Consider the following 26227-nt stretch of genomic DNA (forward strand, 5'->3'; position numbering starts at 1 on the left):
AGGGTTGTGAGGGTGGTTTAAGCTCCTTGTGCTATTCATGTACATAACCTCCAGGCAGTGCCACTGCAACTGAACTGTCAGAACTCAGCTCAGAGCTAAACCTGACCTCATCCCCAACCACGCCAGCAGTTCTCCAGACCCAGGCCAGTGAACAAGGGGAAGGAAGAGCAGGAGCCACCTCTAGTAACAAAACAATTTTATAAAAAACATTGTCAATAAACACTCACTACACTGTATCTGAACTGTTGCCAATGCCACAGTAACTTCTAAACAGTCCTGGAGTCCAGTTCCAGTGTTAACTTCAGTGACACCTCCTGGAAGTCTTGTACCTCGGTATTCCACTGTTCATTATGTGTTAAGGCACAGAAGGAATTGTCAGGTGAGGAAAACATGGCAACAAGAAAAGAGGCAAATGAGGTTTAAACCATATGAGAGGTAGGTAAGAGAGCAGCTCAGACCTGCAGTGAGCCTTCATTTACCTCTGGGGTTTTTCAATAAAAACCTTGTATCAGTGCAGCAAATGCCATAGACAGGAGAGGGGAACTGAGGGAGACCTGGCCAGAATAAAAAGGCAGCACAATCTCAAAAGAGGTCTTTCAAGTGGAAGAATCCAAGCATAGTGTTACATTCAGAAACTTGAGATCCTATGTCAATTCATTTCATAGTGCCAGGCCTCAGAGGAAGCAAGGGACAGGACAGTTCTTTTTTATCACTAGGAGGGATGACAAAAGTGGGCTAAAAATTTCAGAGGGAGCTGAACCTTAGTTAGCAGAGGATCAGACAATAGGGGACATGTAAAAAGGCAGCTGTGAAGGGAGGAAAGAGCCCACATGGGAGCTACAGAAACACAGAACAGACAAGGCTTAGGGAAAGGGGGTTGTTTTTTGGAGGTATTTACAATATTCACTATCATCCCTGTATGACTGCAACAGAAATATGGTTTCCAGGAATCCTGGAAAAGTTAAAAGCACAAAGAAATCAGAGGCTTAAGAAGCCCAAGTTCAGCCTCTCTTCAGTGTGTTCTGCCATGTTTTTCCTCTTGACTTGCCTCCTGTGCAGGTCGTGGGGCCGGGGTGGCTCCCTGTTCGTGGCACTGCCAGGGGGCAGTGCTGAGGTAGGTTTGGGGGGAACTCCAGGGCTGCCTCCCACAGAAGAGGTGGGACTGGCACTGTTGACAGAGGAGTAGCCCGAGCTCCCCTCTGGGTTGGGATTCCTTGGGGTGAGATACTCCCCTGGCAGCTCCGTGTCCCTCCGGGGCACCGCAGGCACATCCCAGTCCCCGGCGGGGCTGTCGTCGTCACTGGAGTCCTGCCCACAGTGCTCCGCAGGGTCCAGGTACAGCACAGTCACATCCAGGATCCCACTGGGACTGGTCACTGCAGGGGGGGAAGACAGAAAGTTAGTTTGCCCAAATCCAGCACTAAGCAGGCACCCAGCACAGAGTCAAACAGAACAAAGCCAAGCAAGAGTGTCCACCTTCTGTCTGCTCACACATGAAGGGCAGAGCTCAAAGTTCACCCTCTTTTCACACAGTGTCTTCTCCCCCCTCAGACTATCTGGACTTAGATCCAAGGTACTAAGAGCTATTTAGAAAACAAGCAGCCAGGCCCAGAGTCAGCAAAACCAACAGCTTATTAGTGTTTTTAACACAGTGGGCTGTTCATCACGTTTAGTGCGCTGCAAACAGCCTCACTTCAAAATGCTGAGCAGCTACAAAACCCCTCATCATGTTCTGAAGCAGTGCAGAGAAACAACAGATACCTCTGAGATAGTTTAACAATTATAACCACCAGGGAAGGGGAAGAGTTTTTCCAATCAGTCTTCAGCTGAAAGTTCAGGCATCTGGTGCCTGAGAAACGGTTTTAAGCAAAGATGAAAATACAGGTTTAAAGCTCCTGGCTGCTTTATATAAGGAGAATAAACTGCTCACCATCTCCTTCTCTCTCGCCTTCACTTTCCTGATCACCTTCATAACCAGAGCAGGAATCTAAGCTCCAGTCAAGGAAGTTGTCCAGCAGACTTTCTTCCTGGGAGGACAGCTCTGCTGTGGGTGTAGTCACAAAGCTGCCCCTGTCATCCTGAATGCTGTCTTCCCTCCTCCTGTGGCAAAACAATCCACAAGTCACGTGTTAAAAGCCAAGTCTTCTTCTCCAGCTCTTTTAAGAGGCATGTCCAGGTAAGGACAAGAAAATCGATTGTATTTAAGAATGAAACCTCAGGGTACCAGAGAGGAGGAAAGGCTCAGGCTGATCTTCAGAGCCACTGACAGCCATGAGTTACACTCACCGTTTAGCTCTCTTTCCAGAGGGAGAGCTGAGGAAAGTCTGAATTTCCACTACATTCCTATGCAAGGGACTGGGCTCTGGGTCCTCCTGTTTCACACCTAGAGCTGAGCAGAGCTGGCTGTAACTCATCACCTGGGAAAAAAAAAAAATAAAAAGGCCAGTAAGAATTAGACCATGAGATTCCCAGAAGGACTAAATAGCCAGCAGGAGGCTATTTATTTTCTAGGAGAAATCTATCCCAGCAAGTTCTTCCCAAAGAAACTCAAAGAGCAGTTAGAGTCTCTGCAGATCAAGTTTTAAACTACCACTTTATTTAGATATTCTCCCTCCAAAGGTCTGAAGTAAAAAATCCCTTTCCCATTACCTGCAGTTCCCCACCCCCTGCCTTGGGCAGCTCAGCTCTGGGTGTCAGACAGCAGCAAATGCAGACCCAGCTCACCCACCTGTTCTTTGCCTATTTCTTCATAACACTCATCCTCAAATCGCTGCTTCACTGCCATGAGGGACACCTGCCTATAATCCTTTGGGACATCATCATGGAAGCTGGGAAGAAAGATGGAAACCCCAATCTCAGATGCTATGAAACAATATTAGGAAAACCTGCCAATTTAGGCACTTTCCCTCTGTCCCCCTCAGTGCTGTGCTAAGGGAGTTGGTGTTTCTGCAGCTTAGACAGGATATTTGGTTCTAAGCATATGAGCATTTAATTCCTTTTCTGTGACCCAGGGCCAGACCAGCTGGGAGAAATAAAACAGCTGGCCCTGAACTGGGCCTTAGTGTCTTGTGGGGGGATCAAGGCAGTTTCCCATAAGCTTTTCCTTCACTGGGAAGGGCTGACTGTGCAGGTGCAGCACATCTGCAAGAGCTGCAATCCAAGTACTCATGCCCTCCCAAAGAGTCCCTAAACCATTACCACTTTTGGTGGAGGCTCAGCACACAGGGGACAAGGTCTTCAAGAGAGAAACCGGTGCACTCAGACAGCTGGCTGGTCCAGGGGTGTGCTGGAGGAGATACATATTCATATGTTGAATTACACATTCACGAAGCTTAGGAGTTCTGTAGTCAGACAGCTTTTTTTTTAATAGGATAAATATAAAGATCTTAACAAGCTTATGTCTGTCCATAGTTCGTTCAAGTTCACAGCTGGCTTTAAGGAGAGGTTTACCTGCCAAACTGAAGTTCCAGCTAAGGACAGAAATCCTCACTCTCATTTAAACACAAAGCTTGCACAGTCTGGTGCTAATGCTCTAGTGCATCACAGCTATTAAGAGGTATAATAGAATCACAGAATGGTTTGGGTTGGGAGGGACCTTAAAGCTCATCTCATCCCACCCCCTGTCATGGGCAGGGACACCTTCCACTAGCCCAGGTTGCTCCAACTCCTGTCCAACCTGGCCTTGGACACTAACCCTGCCCTCTGGCAGTAGGAAGCCATTCCCCCTTGTCCCGTCCCTCCAGGCCCTTGCCCAAAGTCCCTCTCCAGCTCTCCTGGAGCCCCTTTAGGCACTGGAAGAGGCTCTAATGTCTCTCCCCAGAGCCTTCTCTTCTCCAGGCTGAACAATCCCAGTTCTCTCAGTCCTTCCTCACAGGAGGTGCTCCATCCTTCTAACCAACTTGGGGGCCCAGTACAGCTGAAGAGGTTGAACTCAACTCTTCATTCTGAAGTCTCATATCCCCCTCATCTCCACCCCATTCCCACCTCCCCCAGCACAGTGACTGGGACATCTTGCCTCAAGGCAAACTGACACCCAAACCCACCCCAAACCCTCCCTAAAAAGAGCAGGCAGAGTGGCACACGGTGCTGCAGCCCCAGTCCAGGTCAGGTTCCTCACCTTGGCTGTGCAGGATCCTGGCCAGCAGCAGAGCTGCAGCCGCCAGCCGGGCCGGGGAGTACACACTGAGGCTCGTGTTCAGCAGGGACAGCTCGCAAATGAAGCTGTAAAGGTGAAGAGTTCTTCTCTCCAGCAAGACTATGCTTGACAGAACTTCTTTGTAGTCCAAAATGGTGGGTATCTGGTGCAGAAAGGAGAAGAGAGGTTGGAAATATAGGACCAGCACAAAGTGTTTAGAACAGTTGTTTGCAGGAGATGCTGTTTTTTTAGGGTTTTTTTGTTTGTTTTGTTTTTTTAACTACTACACTGAAATGCTCTCCAGTGAGAGAATAAATGGCCTCCTAAAACCGAAGTTTTAAATCTCTACAGAAGGCAGAGGGTTCTGCATCTACATGCTCTGACACATGCACAGGCTCCACAGCTGACTGGGAACACTCACATAAACCCCCAGCTCCTTAGGTAAGCACTGCCACAGCCTGAGTTGAACAGCAGCTCGGGGGGGGGAAATATTCCATCCACTTTCCATACTCACCCTTATCTTTCCTTCTAGGGCAGAAATGATCTCTCCCATCATTCTGACCAGCTCTTCATACTTGTAGGAGTTGTCTGTCAGCCACACAGCTTCTCGTATCGTCAGCATCTCTTTGCTGATGAAACTGCAACGTCAAATAATATTGACAGTCAGCCCCAGCAGAAAGGGAATTTGTGCAGCTCTGGCAGATAAATGCACCCAAGATGACTCCAGTTAAACTGCACAAGGTACTTTCCCAGGTAGACCAGGAAAGAGAGAACTGCAGTTCTTCATTTATTTCACCTGTAAGTCAGAACCATCTACTACAAAGTTCCTAATTTGGAATACTCTTCCTAATATGGAAAGAAATCTTGGCTGTGAGGGTGGTGAGGCACGAGTTGCCCAGAGAAGCTGTAGCTGCCCCATCCCTGGAAGTGTTCCAGGTCAGGTTGGACAGGGTTCAGAGCAGCCTGGGCTAGTGGAAGGTGTCCCTGCCTATGGCAGGGGGTGGGATAAGATGGTTATTAAAGGTCCCTTTCAACCCAAACCAATCTGTGATTCTGTGATCTTAATTCTTCATTTATGAAACCTCTCCTAGGTTAAGATGCAGGATATTGAGGAAATTAGCATAGAAGGATAATTTTGCACCTCACCACAGAGTTCACCTGAGTCAAACAATCTAAACTACAGAACACCACTGCTGCAGTTATTACTTTGGCATGGTGCCAATGTCTCATGCCAAATTCCAGCTGCTGATGGAATACATTTAGAGCAATCCACCACTATGACCTTGTTTTAAAATATGAAAACACCTGCAAGGAACTGCATTTTGTGCCTCATTTGCAGAGACTGTTTGTATGTGAACACAGTTAAGCAGCTGTCAAGGTAGAGGGGAGCCAAAGAGTCTTTCCAGCATTACCAGCAATGGATGGGTTGGGGGAGCAGTTTGAGCTGCGGGAATGAGTGATCACAGTCCCCAGCTCTGCTCACCAGGCAGAACCCTCACCGTGTGCAAATGACCATGCAGGCTATTCCCAAAAGCTGGAGCCGAGCACGAGGCACAGGTCGCAGCTTCAAGTAACGATCCACGCACCCCACTGTCATGTGAAGGCACAGGCTGGAAAAGTCCTTCATGGTGGCCACTTCCACCAGCCAATCCACCAGGATGTACCTAGAATGGGAAGGGAGAGATGTAAGGAAGGACTTGGACAGCAGTGTCTGAAGATGCTCATGGCATCACATCCAACAGGGGAATGAGCCAGGCAGTGCCAAGTGGTCCTGAGCTGCCTCCCAAGGTGGGAGCCAGAAGGCCAAGCCCCTTCAGGGTGTGTGTGGATGTGGTGGATTCTTTTGGATTCCAAAAAACCTGCCTGTTCGTTCACCTCCCTGCACACCAACACTCACAGCATGGGGAATAAACAGGAGGGGTTGGAAGTGTGTGTGCAGTCACAGGGTCACGATCTCACCAGTTCCAGAGCCATGGTGGGATAACTTGTGTGGCTGGAATGCTGCCATGGATGGCTCTGTACTTGTTAGGAAGGATACACCAGCAGGGTGAAGTGGTGGAGCTGCCCTTCATGGGAGAGAGCAATGGAATGTAACAAGCTCTGCCCAGGGATGGATAAAGAACTAGGTAAGGACTGAGAAGCAGGATAACACAGCTGACTCCACTGTGGGTGTTTACTCAGGAAAAGACAGTCCATAGGGACTTTGGAGAGACAGGACAAGGGGGAATGGCTTCCCACTGCCAGAGGGCAGAGTTATGTGGGATATTGGGAAGAAATTCTTCCCTATGAGGGCAGTGAGGCCCTGGCACAGGTTGCTCAGAGAAGTTGTAGAGGGAATGTAGAGATGTAGAGGGAAATAGGGAATGGTTTCTGCTGTGTGGCCTGACTCCTGGATCCAAGTTCTTACCTCATTATTTCATTCATTCCTTTCTGCACAGTGAAGATGCTTTGCTTGCTGATAGGAAGGGAAGCTTGAAAGATTTGAGAAACCATTTCCCTGGAAGACTTCGCTTCTAATCCTAGTTGGTTTCCATTCCCACAAGCTTTGGCTAAAGCTATCTGTAGTAGAGAGAACACAAAAGAAAGTGTGTTTATTTTACCAAATACAAACTCAGGTAGCACAGGATGGTCCTCTAATTTTCCTGCTAAAAACAGAGAGAACAAGACAAACTACTTGAATCAGTAGTTCCTAGTTTGGTTTAAAATGTTGAGCACACACATTATCTGGGGCCAGGCTTTTAAGTCCATCAAAAGATGGATCTTTACTCATTGTACCACAGGTGTGCAGTCATTTCCCAAAGAGGGGAATGTGCAAAGTAGATACACGTGCACATATCGACCTTATCCAGCAGTGTTGGCCCTGCTTCTAAAAGGAGAAATCTAAACCTACAGTGGCAGCACAGAAAGGACCAATTAAAGACTGTTCTTCAGGGAAAACTCAGTCTTACCTGTGCTTCCCAGCAGCCCTTTGCTGCGTAGTCTCGTAGCTTCCTGAGACTTTGGAGGTATCTGCCAGGATCTGACATCTACAGAGAGGAGTGTAAACAGATGTAAAAACCCATTGCCTTTACACAACAAACAGAAGAACTGTAGTACCAATATCCAGAGGAAACACACTGCCTGGGGGTACATCTATTATTTCAGCAACCAGTTTTTAAGACAATGCTGTTTTTAAGAACTTTTCTCCAGTTCTTGCCTAAGGTCTCACAGGAAATGAGACCTGGCACTCAGGATTACAAGGTGAGAGCTTTGGCAGATTTATTACTGACAAGGCAGGAGCCTCCCCTTCCTGCTCCCCAGTGAGCCCTGGGATCACTGGCCAGCAGTGCCCAGGTCTTCAGCAGAGTGAGTGTAAAGCAACCTCTGCTGCACCTCAGCTACAACTCCTCACTTCAAACCCCCAGCCAGACACCAAAGCTCATTTCAGAGAGGTCTTAGTGCTCTCCTTGTCCATGAAGGTAAGCTCGGGAACAGCAATTTCTTTCTGAGGACATTCCTTGCATATAACAGAGGCCCAGAAGTTAAGTGAAAAGTTGTTGTGATACAAAAAGTTACTACTTACAGCAGCCTTTCTGTTATTTTCCCAAAGGAGGTAGGAGCTGATTAAACAACCCTGCTTGGATGATTCCTCAAGCATTTCAAGGGATTCTTTCTTTTTTCCTTCATCCTAAAAACAGAAGGCATACACTGGTATTTATTTTTTCTGCCCAGACAACTGGATGCCTCAACACTTCAGAAGCTACATAACAGCAGAATCCATCCCTTGGGAGTGCCCTTCAGCCTCTGAGGGATGCTCCCACATCCACTCATTTGCAGACTCAGGCTCTGGGAGCAATTAGTGCTTTTCCTCAGCCAGAAAAAAGCTTTTTGGCTTGTTTGCCACTGAAGGCTTTTTTCTTTTTTTTTTTTTTTTTTTGCTAGGCATTACGACTGGAAGGCTTCCTTTGAGACCTGAACACACTACAAGCCCATGATTAAGCCAAAATTAATTTCACTGTTTGTACAATTCAATAAACTAAGTTAATAATGTTCCTTTAAACAACCAGTAAATTAAACTCACGAGAACAGAAATTCCTGGGCCACTTGAGGAGCATAAGAGCATCTGGCTGACTTATTTTTTTAATCAAGGCAAACAGCACCAGCATCAAACAAACCCAAACATCATACTGGGAACACTGCTCACCTCAAAGAAATTCAAGACCTTAGCCAAGCTGTGGAGAATAGATCCTTTCTGAGCCTGAAGAAAGATAAAGATTGTTAAACAAAGAACCATAACAATTCTTGCTAGTAATTTCAGACTACAGTTTTGGCTTGTCTTTCAATCACTCCTTCCCCTTGCTTTTCTCCATGTTTTGTTAGATCTGAGACAGCACTGAACCTCTCAGAACAGACAGTACAGGCCCCTGGCACTGGGGATGTATCATGTGTGGTTTGGCCATAAATTCAATAAAATGATTGAGCCACAGCCATTGAAGCAACAAGAGCACAGGAGGCTCCTTGGGGGAACAAAAGCACTTTTTCCAAAATAATGAGAAAGTCAAGGGCAGAAATAAACCAAACCTTCTCGAGCTGACACTCTGCTTTGAGACTGTCATAGACCACAGCTTTACAGCAGCTTCCAGTGAAGGACCAGGGAGGACGGATGAACAGCCAGATGAAGGGCACTGCACACACATTCAGGTGCTCTGCCAAGCTGAAGTAGTGAGATGCCTTTATTCCGTTCACTTCTGCACGACCGTGGCCCGTGATAGACACTGAACCAGAGACAAAAACAGAACTCATGTACAGTTTGTTCACAGTGCCTGGCCTGGCAAGGCCAAGACACACAATAGGAAACGATCAGGAAGACTGAACTATTTCTTCCATTTAGTGCCTTAAAAATCATGGAGACGGCAGAAGAAAAATCTTACTACAGTCAGGGTTAAGAAATATATAACCCCAAGGTGAGGGCAGGGGGGTTGCAAATCCCAGCCCTCACAGCAGTGTTAACTCCTGCCAGTGTACAAACAAACCAGCGTGGAAGAGCCTGTCCTGCCAGGACCCTCTGTGAGAAGGCTCCTCCTGGCACTTGTCAGGCTCTTCTGACACATTTTTTATCACACCAGGGAAGCAGCTGAGTTTGATCAGAAGTTTGCAGAGGACAACTCCTAAATCCAAATTCACAGGCTCTGTGCTCAGTTTAGCAGCCAGTGGTAAAGCATTGAAATGTAAAGCTCCCTTCTGCCATGCCATGTTCCCCCAAAGCCCCAGGACAAGCTTCCACACTCACAGCCTTCGTTGTACAGGTATGCCAAGCTCAGCTTCACAGCAGCTTCGAAGTTACCACTTTCAGCAGCCCTGAATGGCAAACAAAGAAGGTGTTTGAGGTTGAAATCATTCCCAACACCAGAATGCACATTTTGGGACTTGCACCCTCAAGGACATGCATCAAACCATCAAGTCCTTGTGCTCCTCTCTCCCAAATTGATGTGCACACAGGAGTCTTCCTCAGACAGAGAACACGTGCAAAGTGGCAGTCGGAAGAAAAACAGTTATTGTAGCATTTAAACCTGTTGAAGAAATTTCTGACACTACAAAACCAATGGATGCCCTTAAAATCAGATGGATAAAAAGACATTTTCCATCTTTTTAAAGCATATTTATTGTTACCCTTTCAAACTTTGTTACTGAAATTCACCTATTTTTCAATATACTGGTTTACACAGGAAGTGACCAAGCCAACTCAGAAACACAGTTATTCTTTGGAGCCTCTCATTTCACTTGGTCATTCATATGTAAGCACCAGGAAAAGATTTCAGTTAATGTACTATGCTCCAATATGAATATTGATGCCCATAAAGAGGAATAACTTTGGTACATGCCATGGGTTCTGCTCTGGTTGAAGAGACAGCAGCAATCAGCTGCAGCTTAGACCTGAAATCAACCATTTTTCATCCCCCAAACCAAGACTTCTCCTCTTTGTACAAGTCACATCCCCCAGTTACACTGAAGACTGATTAGAACTGCGTATCTGTCTTCAAACATCCCCTTCTAGAAGGCCAGACAAATTTGATATTTAAAGTTTACCTTTCAAACATCCTCAGGTTGTTTGGAGAAGGCCACATGTCTTGGAAACTTGCATGTGCCCAAACACTGGAATGATTATCCACAAGGTATTTAAGGTGTGAGTGCACCTGCACGGAGGGAGCACAAAATAATAATTACTAAAATAAAGGGACCAACAGAAAAGCAAGTCTTTGTGATCTAATTTTAGAGAGGTAACTAACTAATCACCAGTTAATCATAACCATTATCAGGCAGGTAACAAGTTAAGGTAAAAGATGGCAAACCAATTTGTTCAGTCACAGTGATCCAGCAGGACAATTGCCACAGAAAATGAGCACAGAGCACTCAAATACTGCTGTTACTCTTCTTAAGCTTGAGCAGTGAGAGATCAAACTGCCACTAGGAGAGCAAAAGTCTAATCCTTGCAGGTACTCTTTGGGTTTCTTCAGGCTCACTCTGACATGAAAAGCCTGTTCCATGCGCAGTCCAGGCTCCTGCAGGCAGGGCTGAGACGTGGTACCTGCCAGAGGGGAAGCAGCAGCAGACTTACAGCTCTGACTGAGAGGATGTCAGCAGCAGGGAGGCCTTTCAGGACATGAAACAGAACATCCTCAGGCAGGTTTAAGAATGTCAGGACTCGAGGTCGTTTTATTATCCTTCGTTTTGAAGGGAAAGAAAAACATCTGGAACATCTACAGTGAACCACTGCAAAAGGAAGACATGGGACACCTCAGTTAGTGATGGAACAGCACAAGGAAAAAAGGCACTGCAGAGTATACACACAAAAAAGGTGTTTATTTGAGTTCCTTTTCACTGCAGCACAGGACACTTCAAACATATTAACCAGAGAAATGTAGCATGTGCCACATAACACGACAAGACTAAGCCTCAGAGCAGTAAGGGGCTCCTTCAGTTTGGTTAACAAAGCCCAGAGGCTCAGAAGGGATGGCTCATGTTCTTCACAGAGAGCCCCTCCATGCCCTGACTCCTGTGACTGTGTTTAGTGGTGACAATCAGCTTAACTGTCCCTGCTCAGTAGCGACAAATGGTTTAACTGTCACCACTACAACTTAATTTACCTCCCCCACACCCCAACTTTTCCTTCTCAACTGACAGCAGCCCTTGGAATGTGACCACAGATAGTAGGAAGTTAAGACCCACCAAACCTGCTCAAGCCCATCTCCCAGTAGCCAGTTGCTGCCATGGGTGCTGATGTAAGATCCATTGCCTGCACCTTCTGGAGAATTATTGCAATGCAATAATGTTATATATATAACATATATATATATCTATCTTTATATTTATTGCTATTATATATATGTATATCTAGAGAGAGATACATATATATATATAAAACATATTCTCTTCAGCAGTATCACTGCCATGAAAACGAAATGGACTCCTACGCTGGGATGCCAGTTCTGTCTATATGAGCATCCAAATGCCTGGGGAGCGGGGGGTACTTGAGCAACCCAGGGAAAACTCAATTTCTAAAGACAGGAAGTGGCACAGGTTAATTTCCAAAGCGTCGCCTCATGAAATCAGGGTACTTTGGGCTGGAAGGGAGCTCTAGAGTCACCCAGTTCAAGCACCCTGCCAAGACGGGTAGGATCCCCTCCAGGCGGGTTTGATCATCTCCGAGGACACGGACCCCACAATTTGTGCGGGCAACCGGTGCCACCGCTCAGCCACCCGTGGCGTAAAAACCGCTTTCTCTTAGCTTTGCATGGAGTGTCCTGCACATTAACGTGCACCCTACAAGCTCACAGGCGCCTGCTGCGCTACCCCACGCCCAGAATACATCCCGAAGCCCTGGTGCGAGGCCGGAGTGCTCAGGCACAGCCACAGCCTCGGATCCTGCGGCCGGGGCGGCCCGGGCGGGATCCGGGGGAGCCCCCGAGAGCCCCGAGCCACCGCCGCGTTTGAATCTGGGCGCGCAGGCGCCGGCCCGGCACCCGCCGCTGCCAGCCCCTCACCCGGCCAGGGCTCGGAGTGCCCCGTGCCCACCCCTGCCCTCAGAGCCCCCTCACGAGGCGCCCGGCGGGGCCGCCCCTCCGCGCGGGAGGACGCGGCGCCCGCGGCAGACCCGCGCTCACCGCCCGTCTTCATCGCAGCGCTGCCCCGAGGACCCAGCGTGAAGCGGGCGGACACAGCGCCCTGCCCGGCTCGAAGCGAGCGGCACGGCCAGAGGAGGGACCGGAGCGCCGGGAGCGGGCGGGGTCTGCCGGGCAGACACGCCCCGCTGGCCCCGCGGGCGCGCCCAGCGAGCGCCGTGAGCGGCGCAAGCTCCACCCACCGGGCCCGCCCGCCGCCCCGCAGTGCCGCCCCCCGCCCGCGCTCACTTGTTTTAAACACAGCAGGGCCTGCGATTGGCCAGAAGGGCGGAGGGGGCGGGGTCGGATCCGCGCCGCGCGCTGTGATTGGGCAGCGAGGATGCGAATTCGAATTGGGGCAGTTGGCGGTTCGAACCCGTGGCGGGGCGGCGCATGCGCGCGCGGCAGCGCGCCCCCTACCGGGCGGGCGGTGCATGGCAGGGGGTGCTTCCCCTCACGGAGCCGCCGCCATGTTCGCGGTGCTGCGTTATCCCGCGCCGGCACGGCCTGGGGCATAGCGCCGTCCCCGGCTCCCCCCGGGCCCAGGAGTCCCTTCTCTTCGCACGACCCAGCTGGCAGCAGCCGGCCCTGCCGCTGCGGTGACACTCACCCGCGGCCACCTGTGATGGGCTGATGCTGCCCGGCCAAGGGAGCTGCTGATGTAGCGCTGGGGGTTTGTTGCTGCCTGATGGTTTCCACCCTGAGCGACCAGCGCCTGAGAGTGTCCGTGCTGGAGCTAAAGCACTAGGGAGGGCATTACCTGCTGGGCAGTAGGTCTGCATAGAAGGCCTTGGGGGTCCCGGTGTCCCCCAGCTGTCCCTGACCAGCCCTGGAGCCAAGGTTGGGCATCCTCAGGTGTGTGAGGAAGAGCATTTCCAGCAGGTCAGGGAGGGGATCCTGCCCCTCTGCTCACCCTGGGGAGGCACATCTGGAGTGCTGTGTCCAGTTCTGGGCTCCTCAGGACAAGGGAAACTCCGAGCTGCTGGAGCAGATCACAGAGTCACACAGGTTTGGGTTAGAAGGCCATCCAGTTCCACCCCCCTGCCATGGACAGGAACACCTTCCACTAGCCCGGGTTGCTCCAACCTGGCCTTGGACACCCAGGGATGGGGCAACCACAGCTTCTCTGGGCAACCTGCTCACCACTCTCACATTGAAAAATTTCTTCCCAATATCCCATCTAACCCTGCCCTCTGACAGTGGGAAGCCATTTCCCCTTGTCCTGTCTCTCCATCCCTTGTCACTGGAAGGGGCTCTCAGGTCTCCCTGGAGCCTTCTCCAGGTGAACCCCCCCAGCTCTCCCAGCCTGGCTCCAGAGCAGAGGAGCTCCAGCCCCGGGAGCATCTCCGTGGCTTCCTCTGGACCTGCTCTAGCAGCTCCAGAGAGGGAAGATGCTGATGGGACAAGGAAAGGCTGAGGGAGGTGGGGCTGTTTAGTCTCGAGAGGAGACACTGAGAGGGCACCTCCCTAGCGTGTGTCAGGATCTGCAGGGAGGGGGCAGAGGATGGACCAGGCTCTGCTCGATGGGGGGGGGGCAGCAATAGGATAAGAGAACAGGCAGGAACTTATGCCCAGGAAGTTCCACCTGGACATGAGGAAGAACTTCTTTCCTGTGCAGTGACTGAGCACTGAACAGGCTGCCCAGGGAGGGGGTGGAGTGTCTCTGGGGATATTCCAGAACCTCCTGGACACGATCCTGTGCCATGTGCTCTGGGATAACCCTGCTTGAGCAGGGAGGTGGGACCAGATGCCCCACTGTGGTCCCTTCCAAGCTGAACCATTCTGGGATTCCTGCTTGAGGAAGGAGCAAAGCTGCCCAGACAGAGGCCATTCCTGATGTCCTGAGCCACAGCATCGCCCTGTCCCTCCCCAGCACACTGCCCTGCTCCTGCCCCTTCCTGGCCTTGTGTGAGGGCCAGGGGGGATTAGGCAGACAATTGGGGGTCAAAGTTCAACCCTGAGTGCAGGATTTAGAGGAAAGCCCTGATCCTCCGAAGGCAAAGAGCAGAGTGGCATAAGGAGGTGTATTGAAAAGGCTGGAAGGCAAACAAAGCAAAATCAGATATTGAATCTGCCCATCTGAAGACTTTTGTGAGTCTTAAGTCTCACAAGATGTGAAGCAGTGAGGAGCTGTTACTTTGTGGGACATAAAATGACTGTGCCCCAGTTTGTGGTGGCTGAAAAGTTTCCCAATGCTGTACCTTGGATAAACATTGTCAGTCCCAGCGGAGCTGAGATTTCTTCCTGGTAGCATTTGTGAGACTTGTTAGAGGATTTCACAAGCACTTTTCAGTGATAGGACATGAAGTTCTGGTTGCTTCTCTGCACCCACACCCTTGGGATTGGGATAGCTTTGGAATCTCACCAGGGATCTCATTTTATGGTCAGGGAGGCTGAGCTCAGACGGCCTAGTGGCTGCTTCTGGCCGTGCTGGGCTGGCACCCCATGCGTTGTCCCCCACTCCCGTGAGGTGACCACGGTGGACCAGCAGCTGTGATCAGCCTTTCTCCCATGCAGCTCCACCTCCTCCATCTGTGGAACTGCGTCATGTTCATGGGGAGCACGACAGCTGCTGACAGGGAAAAGCAGCACCAGGAGCGCAGGGAATATTTAGCTTCTTTTAATTGAGAAGCATTTTGAGTTAAAAAGTTAATCACGCTGTCGGCTTTTGTTCCTTATTTCTTCTCTGCCTCACAGCTTTTTCTGTCAACTAAAAATAAGCTGAACCAGCAAACAAAACATGAGAAATCAGCTCCCCACAGAGAGCTCAGATCGCAGCAGAAGATGCTCCTTGAGTGAGCTGCGGTGCAGAGTCCCCTCAGGTAGATCCTGTTCTTTCCAGACATGGCAGGGTTACGTTTGAAGGACAGGTATAGCCAAAACGTGGGTGGGCACAGGGAGGCGGGAGGTGAGGTTTTCAGAAGCAGTAAACCTTGGCCTGGTTTGTCCCCTCTGGAATAGGATGGCAGGACATCCAGGTGGTTTTGTCACTGATAGAGAAACCAGATCAGAGGCTGACGAGTGTGTAGTAGGACACACATTACCTAAACATGGCCACTTCTCCAAAAGATCAGGTTGGATTCACCATGCTAAACACAGGTGCACTTCCTTGGAAAGCCATTACAGTGAAGAGTCAGTTCCTGCAGAGGAGAAGGCTGATTAGTGCATTATTTGATCACTATTTCCAGCTTCTGAGCTGGATTTCCCTTGGAGAGGGACTTTTCACAAGAGCATGTAGTGATAGGACAAGGGGGAATATCCTTAAACTGGTGAAGGCCAGGTTCAGATTAGGTATTGCGAAGAAATCCTTGGCTGAGAGGGTGCTGAGGCCCTGGCACAGGTTGCCCAGAGAAGCTGTGGCTGCTCCATCCCTGGAAGTGCCCAAGGCCAGGTTGGACAGAGCTTGGAGCAACCTGAGCTGGTGGAAGCTGTCCCTGCCTGTGGCAGGGGATTGGATTGAGATGAGCTTTAATGTCCCTCCCAAACCATTCTGGGCTTCTCTGATTTCCCTTATTTATCCTGCCTCTTTCTCCACTGAAGAGCAGGTAGAGGGTTGCATTTCTCCTCAATCAGAAAGCCTCCTTGCTCCCTTCACTTCTGGCTGTGGAAATGAGGGTAAATACAACAAAGATGTTTGGTTTGCCTTGATTGCTGTGATTTAAACAAGACTCAACACAAGGGTAACACTTACTTGCTGTTCTGCCAAACCTGGGATTCTCCAGGCATTGGAGATGCTCCAGTTTCACTCAAGGTGGTGATCCCTCTTCTGAAGAGATCCGAGGGCCTGAGACCATCTAAGCAATACATTCAACAGCAACATTCCCCCAGAAAACCTGAAAATTTGCTGAAAATACCTTTTAGCCAGGCAAATATCAGCTTGCACTTTCTCAAGTCCATGTGAGAGAAAGAGGATACACAGATTATCATTCACTCACTGCCTCAGGCACTTCAGTTTTTAAAGCCTCTTCAGAAATCTATGAAAGTCTCTTTAGAACTAGTCCATTTTTCCACTCTAATTTGTTAATGGATTGCAATCAGACTCAAATGTACAGATTTTAAGGAAAGAGCAAAGATGAAGAATTTCGGTCAAATAGGACTTGGAGACAGTGATATAAACCTATATGAATGTAACATCCCCTCTAAACTCTTCAGTCAGTGAACAGGTTAACAAACAGCTAAGTTTAGGCATTCAGAGTTTTCAGTCTGGTGAAAAAGTTGCAGACAAGCCCCTGAACGCTGGAGGTTGCATTACATGCTGTTGCAAAAGTAATATCATTTATCTGGACAGTAAAGTGACATCTGTCTCATTTCACAGCAGAACTCTTTGGTTTGCAGAGGTTTTTCTAACCAACACTGTCCAAGATAGTTCCAGACTTGAAAAGAAAATGCCTGTGCTGTCATAGGGCCACATGAAAGTTAGTTAGCCAAGCTGAAACCTGAGAGTAATTAGCTCGGCTGCAGAAAGGTCCCAGCTATGCTGCCTTCAGGATCCAGCGTTTCTGCAGGGCCTTGTGGATACGAGAGTAGCTGTGGCTTGGGAAAAAGGGAGTCATTTCACTACAATTTTTATTTAGTCTGTGATTATTCAATCGGTGGACATGGGAATTTTATATTATAGTGGCCATAAAATGTATTCTGGCAGTTTTAAAGCGGCATCTTTCCTGCAGTTTGAAGGGCAAATGAAAGTAATCTGGGCTATTTACTGCATGGAAGGCTCAAATACTCCATGAATGCTCCTGGCAAATCTCTCCCTGTTGTCATAAGGCTGAAGTGCTGAGAAGGGAGGAGAGAAAATTTTCTCTGGAAAGAGCCAATTCTCAATTGAAATAGTCCTACCAGTCTTTGTAACGTTTCCCATCCCACTTTTGAAAGGTGAGATAATTCAGCTCTTTGTTACACCTTTAGTATAATATAATGATAACTGGTCTGGAGAAGGAGCTGCTCTCCAGGGGAGGAAAGAGCTCCTCCAAATCCACAAATCCAGCTGCAAATTGGGTGGAAGTGTTTGTCTGAGATCCCAAGACAATGAGGGAAAAGTTTTATGTCAGGACATCTCAACATGTTCTCTGGTAGCCACATCCCATTCCTGTAGGTATTTCCACATAGCATTACTGATGCAATCCCTGTGTTTTACACTCATACTAACATTTATTAACAATGCTGTGGGGCTGCAAATCAGCACTGAAGAGCTGGACATCTGTGGATACCCATCCTTTCTCCAAACTGTGTTTCTCTATCAGAAGGAACATGCTTGGGAAACATCCCAAGAGCGAAACCCTTCCCTTGCAAATCACGACATGGAACATCCCAAAAGTGAAACCTTTCCCTTGCAAATCGGGCCATGGAACACCTTGAGAGTGAAACCCTTCCCTTGTATATCAAGGCATGGAGTTACCACGAGGTGGCATCAAACTCATGTGATGGGGCATCGAACCTTCAGTTTTCAGGCGTTTTTCCAGTTTGAGGACATCCCAGTGCAGCATTCCGAAGCCAGAAGGGGTGCACTGATATTTTGGAACCAGAAGCTCTAATTTCACAAATCTGCATGTTTTGTTAGGTGTAATTTGACTGCCCTCCATGAGTAGCACTATTCTAGGGCGGTACCTGAATGTAAACCAGGTAAATTAACCTGTATGAAATAGGTTAATGCAGTGCTTTCCAAAATCCAGGGCTGGTCCCACCAAGGCAGAGGAAGGGTGAACATGGCTTTTAGGAACAAATGACTTGGCAAAAGTGTCCTGCAGAAAGGTTCTCAGAAAGAGGGCTGTGAGTTCTGCTGGTGCTCTCTGCCATATGCGCGCGAGGGCTCAGGGCACGAGGTGAAACCAGCACCTGGCACGCTGGGCCAGCTCACAGATGTGTGAAATCCTCATCCTGGCAGGTTTTGTGACAGGGCACAGCCCTTGGCACCGGGTAGGAGGTGGTGGATCACCCTGGTGTCCTCCTGCAGGTGCTGCAGAACCCAGGCCCCACGCTGCACAGCACACAGACTCTGTGTGCGGGGACTCAGGGTGGGAAAGGCACCGTGGTGCTGCAGGAAACCCATGGAAAAGGGAGCATGAGGAGTGATGCTAATGGCCCACAGGACCTGCCAGCTTTGTGTCTGTGGTGGTGTGGGTGGGTCCAGTAACAACCCAGCCCCCATGATGGGCAGACCCAGCCTGGGCAGCCCCAGGAAGGGCCATGGAGCAGTGACGGATGTCTGGAGGTTCTGGGGTGAGTTCCAGAGGTTCTGTGGAGGTACTGGAGGGTCAGTGACGTCACTGTCAGCCCAGGCCTTTCCCATCCTCTGGCTGGTTCCAAAGCTTTGCTTTGGGGGGCTCTCAGTGGGGCAGCTTTTACTCCCACTCCATTCAAGTGGAAACTTATCCCCTCTCCGGCAGAAAACAGGCGGTTTGGCCAACTTCTGAATGATATCTGATTCCCTTTAAACACTTGAAGAGCACCACTTCTTACAGAAACACACTTCTGTAGGAGCTAGAGACCTGGAGCAGAGCCAAGGAGCTGGAATAGGGATACAGCATTGCACAGGGAAGGCAGAGAGAGAAGGTCTGTATCAGCCATACCAGGACTGGCAGTCACAGAACAGAGCCAAAGGCTCTCAAAGCCACCAGACTTTCTCCTCCCAAGCTCCCAAGCTCTTGCTGATATGAGATGTTAAATTTATACATTTTTTTTAATTTATCTTTTTATGCCAGGTTTTCAAGATACTTTAAGCAGATCCTCAGCACCCCAGAGGCTGAGGTGCCAGGAAGGGGCTGTTGGGCCCATGATAGACAAAGCCACTGGCACTACTGATTAAGGTGAGCAGCACCTTGTCTGTGTGAGCACTTATTTCCCTCTAAGTCCCTAAAGAAGACTGGCCTTATAACTCCAAGGGCAAATCCTCAGAGTTAAAAGCTCCTGGATACCTCTATAGCTTTTTTACACTTTATCCTCCTCTCAAAACAAAGACATTCCATGCTGGGTCTTCCTTATCTTGCAGGACTGAAAGCACAACTTCCCTTCTGTGCATGAATCCATCCCTGGAGGAATTCTCCCCCACTCCCTTCCTGGGGAACTCCTTACTGTTGTCCCTCCACCACAGAAGTTACAGGCACCCCATCATTCTATTCCCAAAGGACTTCATTCCCTGCTCATCCTCCAAAGGGCTTGGGAAAGCTTCCCTGGCGTGCACTGGGGAAGCACAACCCTGTTTCCTGCAGGGATGGGGTGGGGACATGGAGTAAGGGGGGACACCTAGATCACTGAGCTCAGCTCCCCATGTACACAGCAATGTGGGTTTTCTTCAGGAGACACCCCAGAGCTTCTTCACTGCACACCCTGTGGCACTAAGGGCAATGAAAAAGTCTTCAGGACTTTACTACAAGTTTTATAAGTACAGGTAGAAAAAAGAAAAATGAAAAAGGAGAAAACATGTACTTTACTCCAGTACCCAAAAAGGGCTTACAAGAGAGCTGGAGAGGGACTTTGGACAAGGGCATGGATGGACAGGACAAGAAGAATGGCTTCACATTGACAGAGGACAGGGTTAGATGGAATATTGGAAAGAAATTCTTCCCTGTGAGGGTGGTGAGGCCCTGGCACAGGTTGCCCAGAGAAGCTGTGGCTGCCCCTGGATCCCTGGAAGTGTCCAAGGCCAGGTTGGATGGGGCTTGGAGCAACCTGGGCTAGTGGAAGGTGTCCCTGCAGGGGGTGGCACTGGATGATCTTTAAGGTCCCTTCCAACCCAGACCAGTCTGTGATTCTGTGATTCTAATTCACTGCCAGTTTGGTGCTTTCCAGCAGCTCCGGGTTCCTGGGAAGCCCATGTGATATCTTGGAGTCCAATCAAGAATATTTTCCTGAAGCATTTTGACATGATGAGCTCCACACAAGTGAATGAAGGAACTGCCCAGGCCCAGCTCTAAAAACTCTGCTCTGGATCTGCTGCTGATCCACCTATAGCCAGGCACGAACTCCTGGCAGACAGTGGTGCCACCTTGGGTTTCAGGACACGTGAAGGAACACTGCCCTAATTCCATGGTTCTGTGCTGATTACACAGCCTCAGCCACTTAATAGTGGATGTAGGGTTGGTTTTATTTCCTGTAAAGAACAGAGTGTTTGGCAAAAGAGGAGAGTGAGAGTGACAGCTGTGTACACATTTCACATGTTTCCAGTGTTATTTCTCCTCCGGAGAAGAACAGAGCTGTTATTAATAATCACCTTGCCAAGTTTCTGAATTGATATTTTGAAATGAGCTAGGGATATAATTTAGGAACACAAGCAAGGGGGAAAATGTGCTTTCAATTGAACTTGAAATGGATGGAGAGCTGTTGATGCAGCAAGAGAAATGATGGTGATTCTGGAGGGCTCTAGCTGAAAGAAGGAAGCTGTAAAACAGAGGTTTTCCAGACAATCCCACAATGTGCCAGAGAATGTTGTCCAAACACTCCTGGAGCTCTGGCAGCCTTGGAGCCATGACCATTGCTCTGGGGAGCCTGTTCAGTGCCCAATCACCCTCTGGGGGAAGAAGCTTTTCTTAATATCCAGCTTAAACCTACCCTGACACAGCTTCAGGCCACTCCTTCAGGTCCTGTAACAAATATTCCCCTGAACCCGCAATTTCCCACCCAGAATCCCGGTAAAATGGTGGGCGTTTAGATGTCTTTGTTCAATTTCTTTATTTTTAACCCAATTTAGAGGTTTTTTAAGAGATGAAGATGGATCAAAAGAAAACCAAGGCCAAAATAAAAGGATTTACATGTTGGCATCCTGTGACTATCCATGAGGTTGGATTGGGTGGGTGTAAAAGCCTTTTTTGGAGGGCTTTTTGCCCCATTGTCTCCAAAAGCTTGGTCTTTGCCCAAATCCATCATCATTTGGCTGTGGAAGATGCTGGAGCCCGAGAACTTTTGGGTGGAGGTGAAGGAGGCTGAAGTGGATGAATACACTTAACAAGTGTTGTTGCTTAGGCAGCACCAGAGCTTGCAAGGCACTGTGTGGCAGGAGTAACCCTTAGAAGTGTGCATTTGCCATGTGAAGGATGCAAGGTGGGCTGTGGGGCAATAGAAGTACCAGACAACATTGTCAGTGTTCCCTCTCTTGTCATCTATGACCTCCTACAGAAGGAAACAGTTTGAAAACCAGTGGAAAAGAATGAAGTGTTGAGGCATCACAACTGCAGCCTCTCCAGCTGTGACTCAGAGCCCCTCTCCACTCAATTCAAAATGAGGTCTCTGAAGAAAAAATTGTGTGGGGTTCCTGCTTGCTCTCTGTAACTGCAGCAAAATTAAATCTCCTTCCTGCAACAAACAAAATCCCTGCAAAGCCTTGTCCGTGGCTAATGTTACAGCAGCGGTTTATCTTCTTGCCTGTGTCCCAGGGCAGACTGCTCAGTCTGCAGGACTGACATTCATCTTATCACAGCCAACACATCTCTGCCAGCCTTAGACCCAGTACTACAATATTCTGGAGTTTTTCCTGCCTGCTGAGCACCAACAGGCTCTGCTTGTCACAGGACAGGCAACAACTGGGTGACAGGAACACCCTTTCGAGGTGTACACCACAACCACTGGCCAGCTGTGGTCACAGAAAACCTTCGTGGTCATAGAGCAACCATTTAACAAACACCAAAGGCCACATGTTTAGAAATGTGGCATTTACAGGCAGCAGCCCCCCAGCCCTGGGGATCCCGTGACCCCTCAGAGGCCCCCTGAGGCCCCCCAAGCCTGAGCAGATGTGTGCCTGAAACGCATGGCACTCTGGAGCTGCCCATGGTGTCTGTCCTCCTGGCCTGCACCCATGGCTTTCAGAGCACGTGGATCATTTTCCAGGATGTGGTTCTCCCAACCCATCCCTTTGCCAGGCTGGGAAGCTGCTGGCAGGGCCCTCAGCAGAGCTGCTTCCCTTCCTCAGGGCTCACCTGCCTGGGTCCAGGGGTGTCCAAATCCTGGACCCAGGACTGGGATGCTGTGAGGAGAGCAGTGAGAAGCCTTTTGTGGGTTTCCAGAGCTGTTTTTAAGCTCAGGCTCCTGCCCCTGGGGCCAGTGCATGAGCCACATCACAACCATGGCCATCTGTCAATGTGTCCCTCTGGTTCGGACCCAGAGCTGGGATTGACTTCTTAGCTTGACCTCAGACCAAGTCCTGCTGCATTAAGGGATGCCGTGCCCTCCCTTCTCAAACAGGGCATGTTTTCTTTGCAGTAGCATATATCAACACAGAGTTTGGATGGTGATGAGAGGGCTGGAACACAATCTCCTGTGACTTGACTTGGATTAAACACAGCCCAGCCAGGCTGAGCCCTGTAAACACGGCAGCTTCCAAGGAACTCCCAGCAGTGCATCTGCACTTCTTGGGAAATCTAAGCCTCAAAGCCCTGCATAAAAACATCAGTCACTGCCCAGGCTCAGCCTCAGCAAAGAACAAATTTATGCAGAGCCACGATGGAAATTCATTTCCCTGAGTTTTGCAGTGCCGGGATTTCATGGTGTCTCCCGTTACACTTCAGAGGCAATTTTACAAGGTGGATCTTTAGAGACTTGAATTCTTAATACAAAATAGAAGTGGAATATGAAAGGTTGAAGAATATCTTCTGAGCTCTCCACAGATGGAAAGAAACTGCTTTCCCTCATGTCGTTTGTCTCTTGCAAGTAGCTAATGACATGCATTAGATACAGGGCCAGATCCCAAATGTACTTCCCCAGCTGCCAATGATTTTCTTTATGGATCCATGGATGGTTTCTTTGTGCTGTGATCCTCTTCACAGCAAACTTTGCACAAGTGTAGGAAGGACTCTGACTGCTGCATCTGATTGCAGGAAGGTGAATCATTAGCAGATTTCTAAACAGTTTAAGTAGAACAGAAAACAGAATCAAGCTGTAAGGCCACTGTCTGATTAATTAGAAGGGCAAGGGTAAGAATTAGGCTGGCAGAAGTTTCCCATGTGAATTATTTTGCAATGTGATTGCAAAGCAAAATCAAATTGGGCAAGTTATGACAAAAATATTTTTGATTGCTTTTTGGTAGTTTTGGGTTTTCTTTTCAATTTGGGACAAATGATTTGGTTTGTTCTTTTTAATGTAATAATTTTCAGACACAACTGGAATCAGGGGGAGAGATTGCAACTCCTCCTGGATTCCATGAGGCAGGAAGGATTCTGTGCCACTGTGAGACACTGTCAGTTCCTTTGCTTTTATTTAATTGCACCATAAAAACTTGGAATGAATGCAAAACATTTCTCTTTCCATCCCAGTTGCCTTTGTTTCAGTTTGCTTCCCCAAAATTTCCTCTGAGTAAGTGGGAGTGAAACCTCTGCCTCCTGCAGAAAGAGGCATCACTGCAGGTGCAGCCATGGCCAAAATCTAGTTTAGAACAAAGGAACCGGTTCCTTACTCAGTGGATATTCAGCCTTCTCTAATGGATCAGTGTGGAGCTTCCCACATGTAATATCCAAAACACAAGAAGCTTTCGTGCACCTGGCCAGCCTTTGGTGAGGATGGGGGACCCCACAAGGTGCTCCCTGGGAGCTGTGATGACATCTCCTACATGGAGCCTGTGTGCTCACAGGGGAAGCTCTGGGTTTGCCCTGCGGGACTCAGAGCAAACCACGGCCAGAAGCAGAGAGAGCTCCTGCCTGGCACAGCCTCGCTGAAACGGGAGCATCCCTGGGCAGCTGTGGGCGTGTTAGTACCTTATGTGAGCTCTAGCTTTCACTGACACTTCCCGGAGGTCTGGGCTTCTTCACTCCCCCGTGACCTGGAATGGGAAGGCAGAGCTCTGGGGAGGCCTCACCTGCAATTTTGGGGCAGTTTGGGGCACTGCAATAAAAGAAAGATCTGAAGCCGTTAGAGAACGTCCAAAGGAGGGCAATGAAGATGATTAAGGGCCCTGAGGGGAAGCTGTGTGAGGACACTGAGGGCACTTGATGTGTTCAGCTGGAGCAGAGGAGACTGAGGGGAGACCTCCCTGCAGTTCCAACTGCCTGGGCAGGGGCAGAGGAGGGGCAGGGACTGAGCTCTGCTCTGGGGGGACCAGGGACAGCAGCCAGGGAATGGCTGGAGCTGTGTCAGGGCAGGCTCGGGTTGGATCTCAGGAAAAGGTTCTTCCCCCAGAGGCTGGTTGGGCACTGCCCAGGCTCCCCAGGGCAGTGGGCACAGCCCCAAGGCTGCCAGAGCTCCAGGAGCGTTTGGGTGATCCTCTGGGGCACAGGGTGGGACTGTTGGGGATGGGCCTGTGCAAGGCCAGGAGTTGGACTCGATGATCCTCATGGGTCGTTCCAGCTCAGCATATTCTGTGATTCTGTGATTCTCCAAGGATGAAAGACTTCTTAGCAATTCATTCCACAACAACTGTGATCTTTAGGAGCAGACAAACACTCATCTGCAAAGGAAAACACATCTAAAAGAGCTGCTCGATGCTGGTCAGTCACCCAAGTCAGCTTTGGGTTTTCCAGCCTGTTTTCAGTCACAGGATTACCTCATGGTTCTGCTGGTGCAGTACCTGAGTCACTGAGCAGTACAGATGATGGCACCACTCACAAACCTGCCAAACTCCAATGAGGTCCTAAAGATGCTCGAGTTAAATGGAAGGAGCCATTGCATCTCCTTTGTGTGATGACCAAAGCAGTGGAGGCCACCACAGAAGACACAGACAGAGCAAAAGCTCCAAAGCTCCCTTAGTTGAAAACTAACCTTGTAAAAGTGCATTTTCCCTGCATAGCCACAAAGCTGGTACAGGGTCCTCACCTCTTCAGATGCCACACAGGCTCAGCAGCAGACTGGTTTCCACCTCCCAGCCTTTTTCACCCCCAGTTTTGAGGTCCTGGGTGATTCCCACTGAGTCAGAGAGTAAACTTTTCACTTTGTTGCATGATGACCATGATGAGGATGGAGAGCTAACACTCATCCAGCCTAAGTTCAGACCTTAATTAAATCCCCTAACCTGACTCTAGGTGGTCACTTGTCCTGGTGGAACCAGAGCCTGGGCATCTCTGACATGTGGATCAGACACCGTGTGGGGCGTATCATCAAGAGGGACCCCATTTTTTAGGTTCCAAATGCAAAAAGTGGGGTGAATTCAGGCACAAGTGACATCCTTGATGTTGGAAATAAGATCTACAGTAGGCAAACCACAGGCTTGTAACTCAGCTGCTGAACTGGCTTTCCTCTTACTCCAGTGTAAGTTAAAATAAAAGACTCTTCCTGCAAAATCACCCCCCTGTTGAATTCCTGCTGTTGGCATTACAGTTGCACTGAGTGGTCCAAGCTGCAGGTGAGAACTCGTATTTCAGGCGCTGCACCAGCACTCTGAACTGGTTCCTTCCAGAAGCATGTGCTCACCTGGCACTGCATGGCAACGTGAGAAATCTGAAAAATCCTGTCCAGCTAGTCAGACACCAGGTGTGGAGATCACATTTTCCAGTTTCTGCTGTAAATGAAGATATTTTTTAAAATCCTGTGAAATAAAACATTTGCAAGGGAGCCTTGGTGTGAGAAAAGGAAGTCACTGATATGCCCGTAATTGCATTTCTGCCTTTATGAGCTACAAAATTAGCAGTGATTTCCGTAAGGGGGTAACAGAAGAAGCTCGAGCAGGCAGATCCAGAGAGACCAGCATGGGAATGTGTTCAAAGAGCTGCCTTGGGCTCAGCTTGTGTAATGCGTGGCTGAGAGCTGGCCAGGAATGCACCAGGCACGCTGCAAGGTCCAGGCTCTGTCCGAGGAATCTGCAACACAACACCGGCAAACTGGGAGCCAGGACATCCCTGAGGAGGATGTCTGCATCAGGAAGGAAGAGAAGAGCAATAACACAGTTGTGGAAGCAAAAAGGTTAATGGAGGACATTGGAAAACAGGACAAGAGGGGGAAGGATGGAGAAGGGACAGCCTGAAGGACATCAAGAGGGGACAGGAAAAGTGAGAAGGAGAAGGAAAAGAAGCTAAACCTCAGTTTTTAATATTATTCATTGTGG

At 49.1% G+C, this 26227-nt stretch overlaps 1 protein-coding gene and 1 long non-coding RNA gene across 6 annotated transcripts; one reads left to right on the plus strand and one right to left on the minus strand.

Annotated features, from left to right (window-relative positions):
* Nucleotides 1–179: 179 nt before the first annotated feature.
* On the minus strand, nucleotides 180–13070 carry CCNF (cyclin F). Of its 2 annotated transcripts, none has more exons than XM_039383636.1 (17): nucleotides 13034–13070; nucleotides 10731–10885; nucleotides 10202–10308; nucleotides 9405–9472; nucleotides 8696–8889; nucleotides 8319–8372; nucleotides 7698–7802; nucleotides 7084–7161; nucleotides 6543–6694; nucleotides 5635–5799; nucleotides 4650–4773; nucleotides 4118–4298; nucleotides 3199–3286; nucleotides 2729–2828; nucleotides 2287–2417; nucleotides 1931–2100; nucleotides 180–1376 (listed from the first exon to the last, which is right to left on the minus strand). In XM_039383636.1, the coding sequence occupies exons 1-17, from the start codon at nucleotides 13053–13055 to the stop codon at nucleotides 979–981; spliced, it is 2292 nt and encodes a 763-aa protein (XP_039239570.1). In that variant the 5' UTR covers nucleotides 13056–13070; the 3' UTR covers nucleotides 180–978. The 2 variants fall into 2 exon arrangements, with proteins under 2 accessions (XP_039239570.1, XP_027593728.1); XM_027737927.2 differs by lacking the exon at nucleotides 13034–13070 and adding an exon at nucleotides 12277–12461.
* Nucleotides 13071–18385: 5315 nt separating this feature from the next.
* Nucleotides 18386–22044, plus strand: LOC113996719. Of its 4 annotated transcripts, XR_005564417.1 has the most exons (4): nucleotides 18394–18822; nucleotides 18972–19076; nucleotides 20059–20340; nucleotides 21382–22044. It is a non-coding gene; the product is annotated as an uncharacterized LOC113996719 (long non-coding RNA). The 4 variants fall into 4 exon arrangements; XR_003543868.2 differs by lacking the exon at nucleotides 21382–22044 and having other exon boundaries at nucleotides 18386–18822; nucleotides 20044–20475; XR_003543866.2 differs by lacking the exon at nucleotides 21382–22044 and having other exon boundaries at nucleotides 18396–18822; nucleotides 20059–20475.
* Nucleotides 22045–26227: the final 4183 nt, after the last annotated feature.

Source organism: Pipra filicauda, unplaced genomic scaffold (genome assembly GCF_003945595.2).
Source record: "Pipra filicauda isolate LSUMZ 115617 unplaced genomic scaffold, ASM394559v2 scaffold319_size1146426_pilon, whole genome shotgun sequence".
Taxonomy (NCBI): Eukaryota; Metazoa; Chordata; class Aves; order Passeriformes; family Pipridae; genus Pipra; species Pipra filicauda.

Coding starts and splice junctions, on each gene's coding strand:
- CCNF (XM_039383636.1), bottom strand. CDS start 13,055: ATGCAGACCTACTGCCCAGCAG. Junction 6,695..7,083: donor AGGGCTGCTGGGAAGCACAG/GTAAGACTGAGT, acceptor TCTCTACTACAG/ATAGCTTTAGCCAAAGCTTG. Junction 1,377..1,930: donor AGGCGAGAGAGAAGGAGATG/GTGAGCAGTTTA, acceptor CCCCCCCTGCAG/TGACCAGTCCCAGTGGGATC.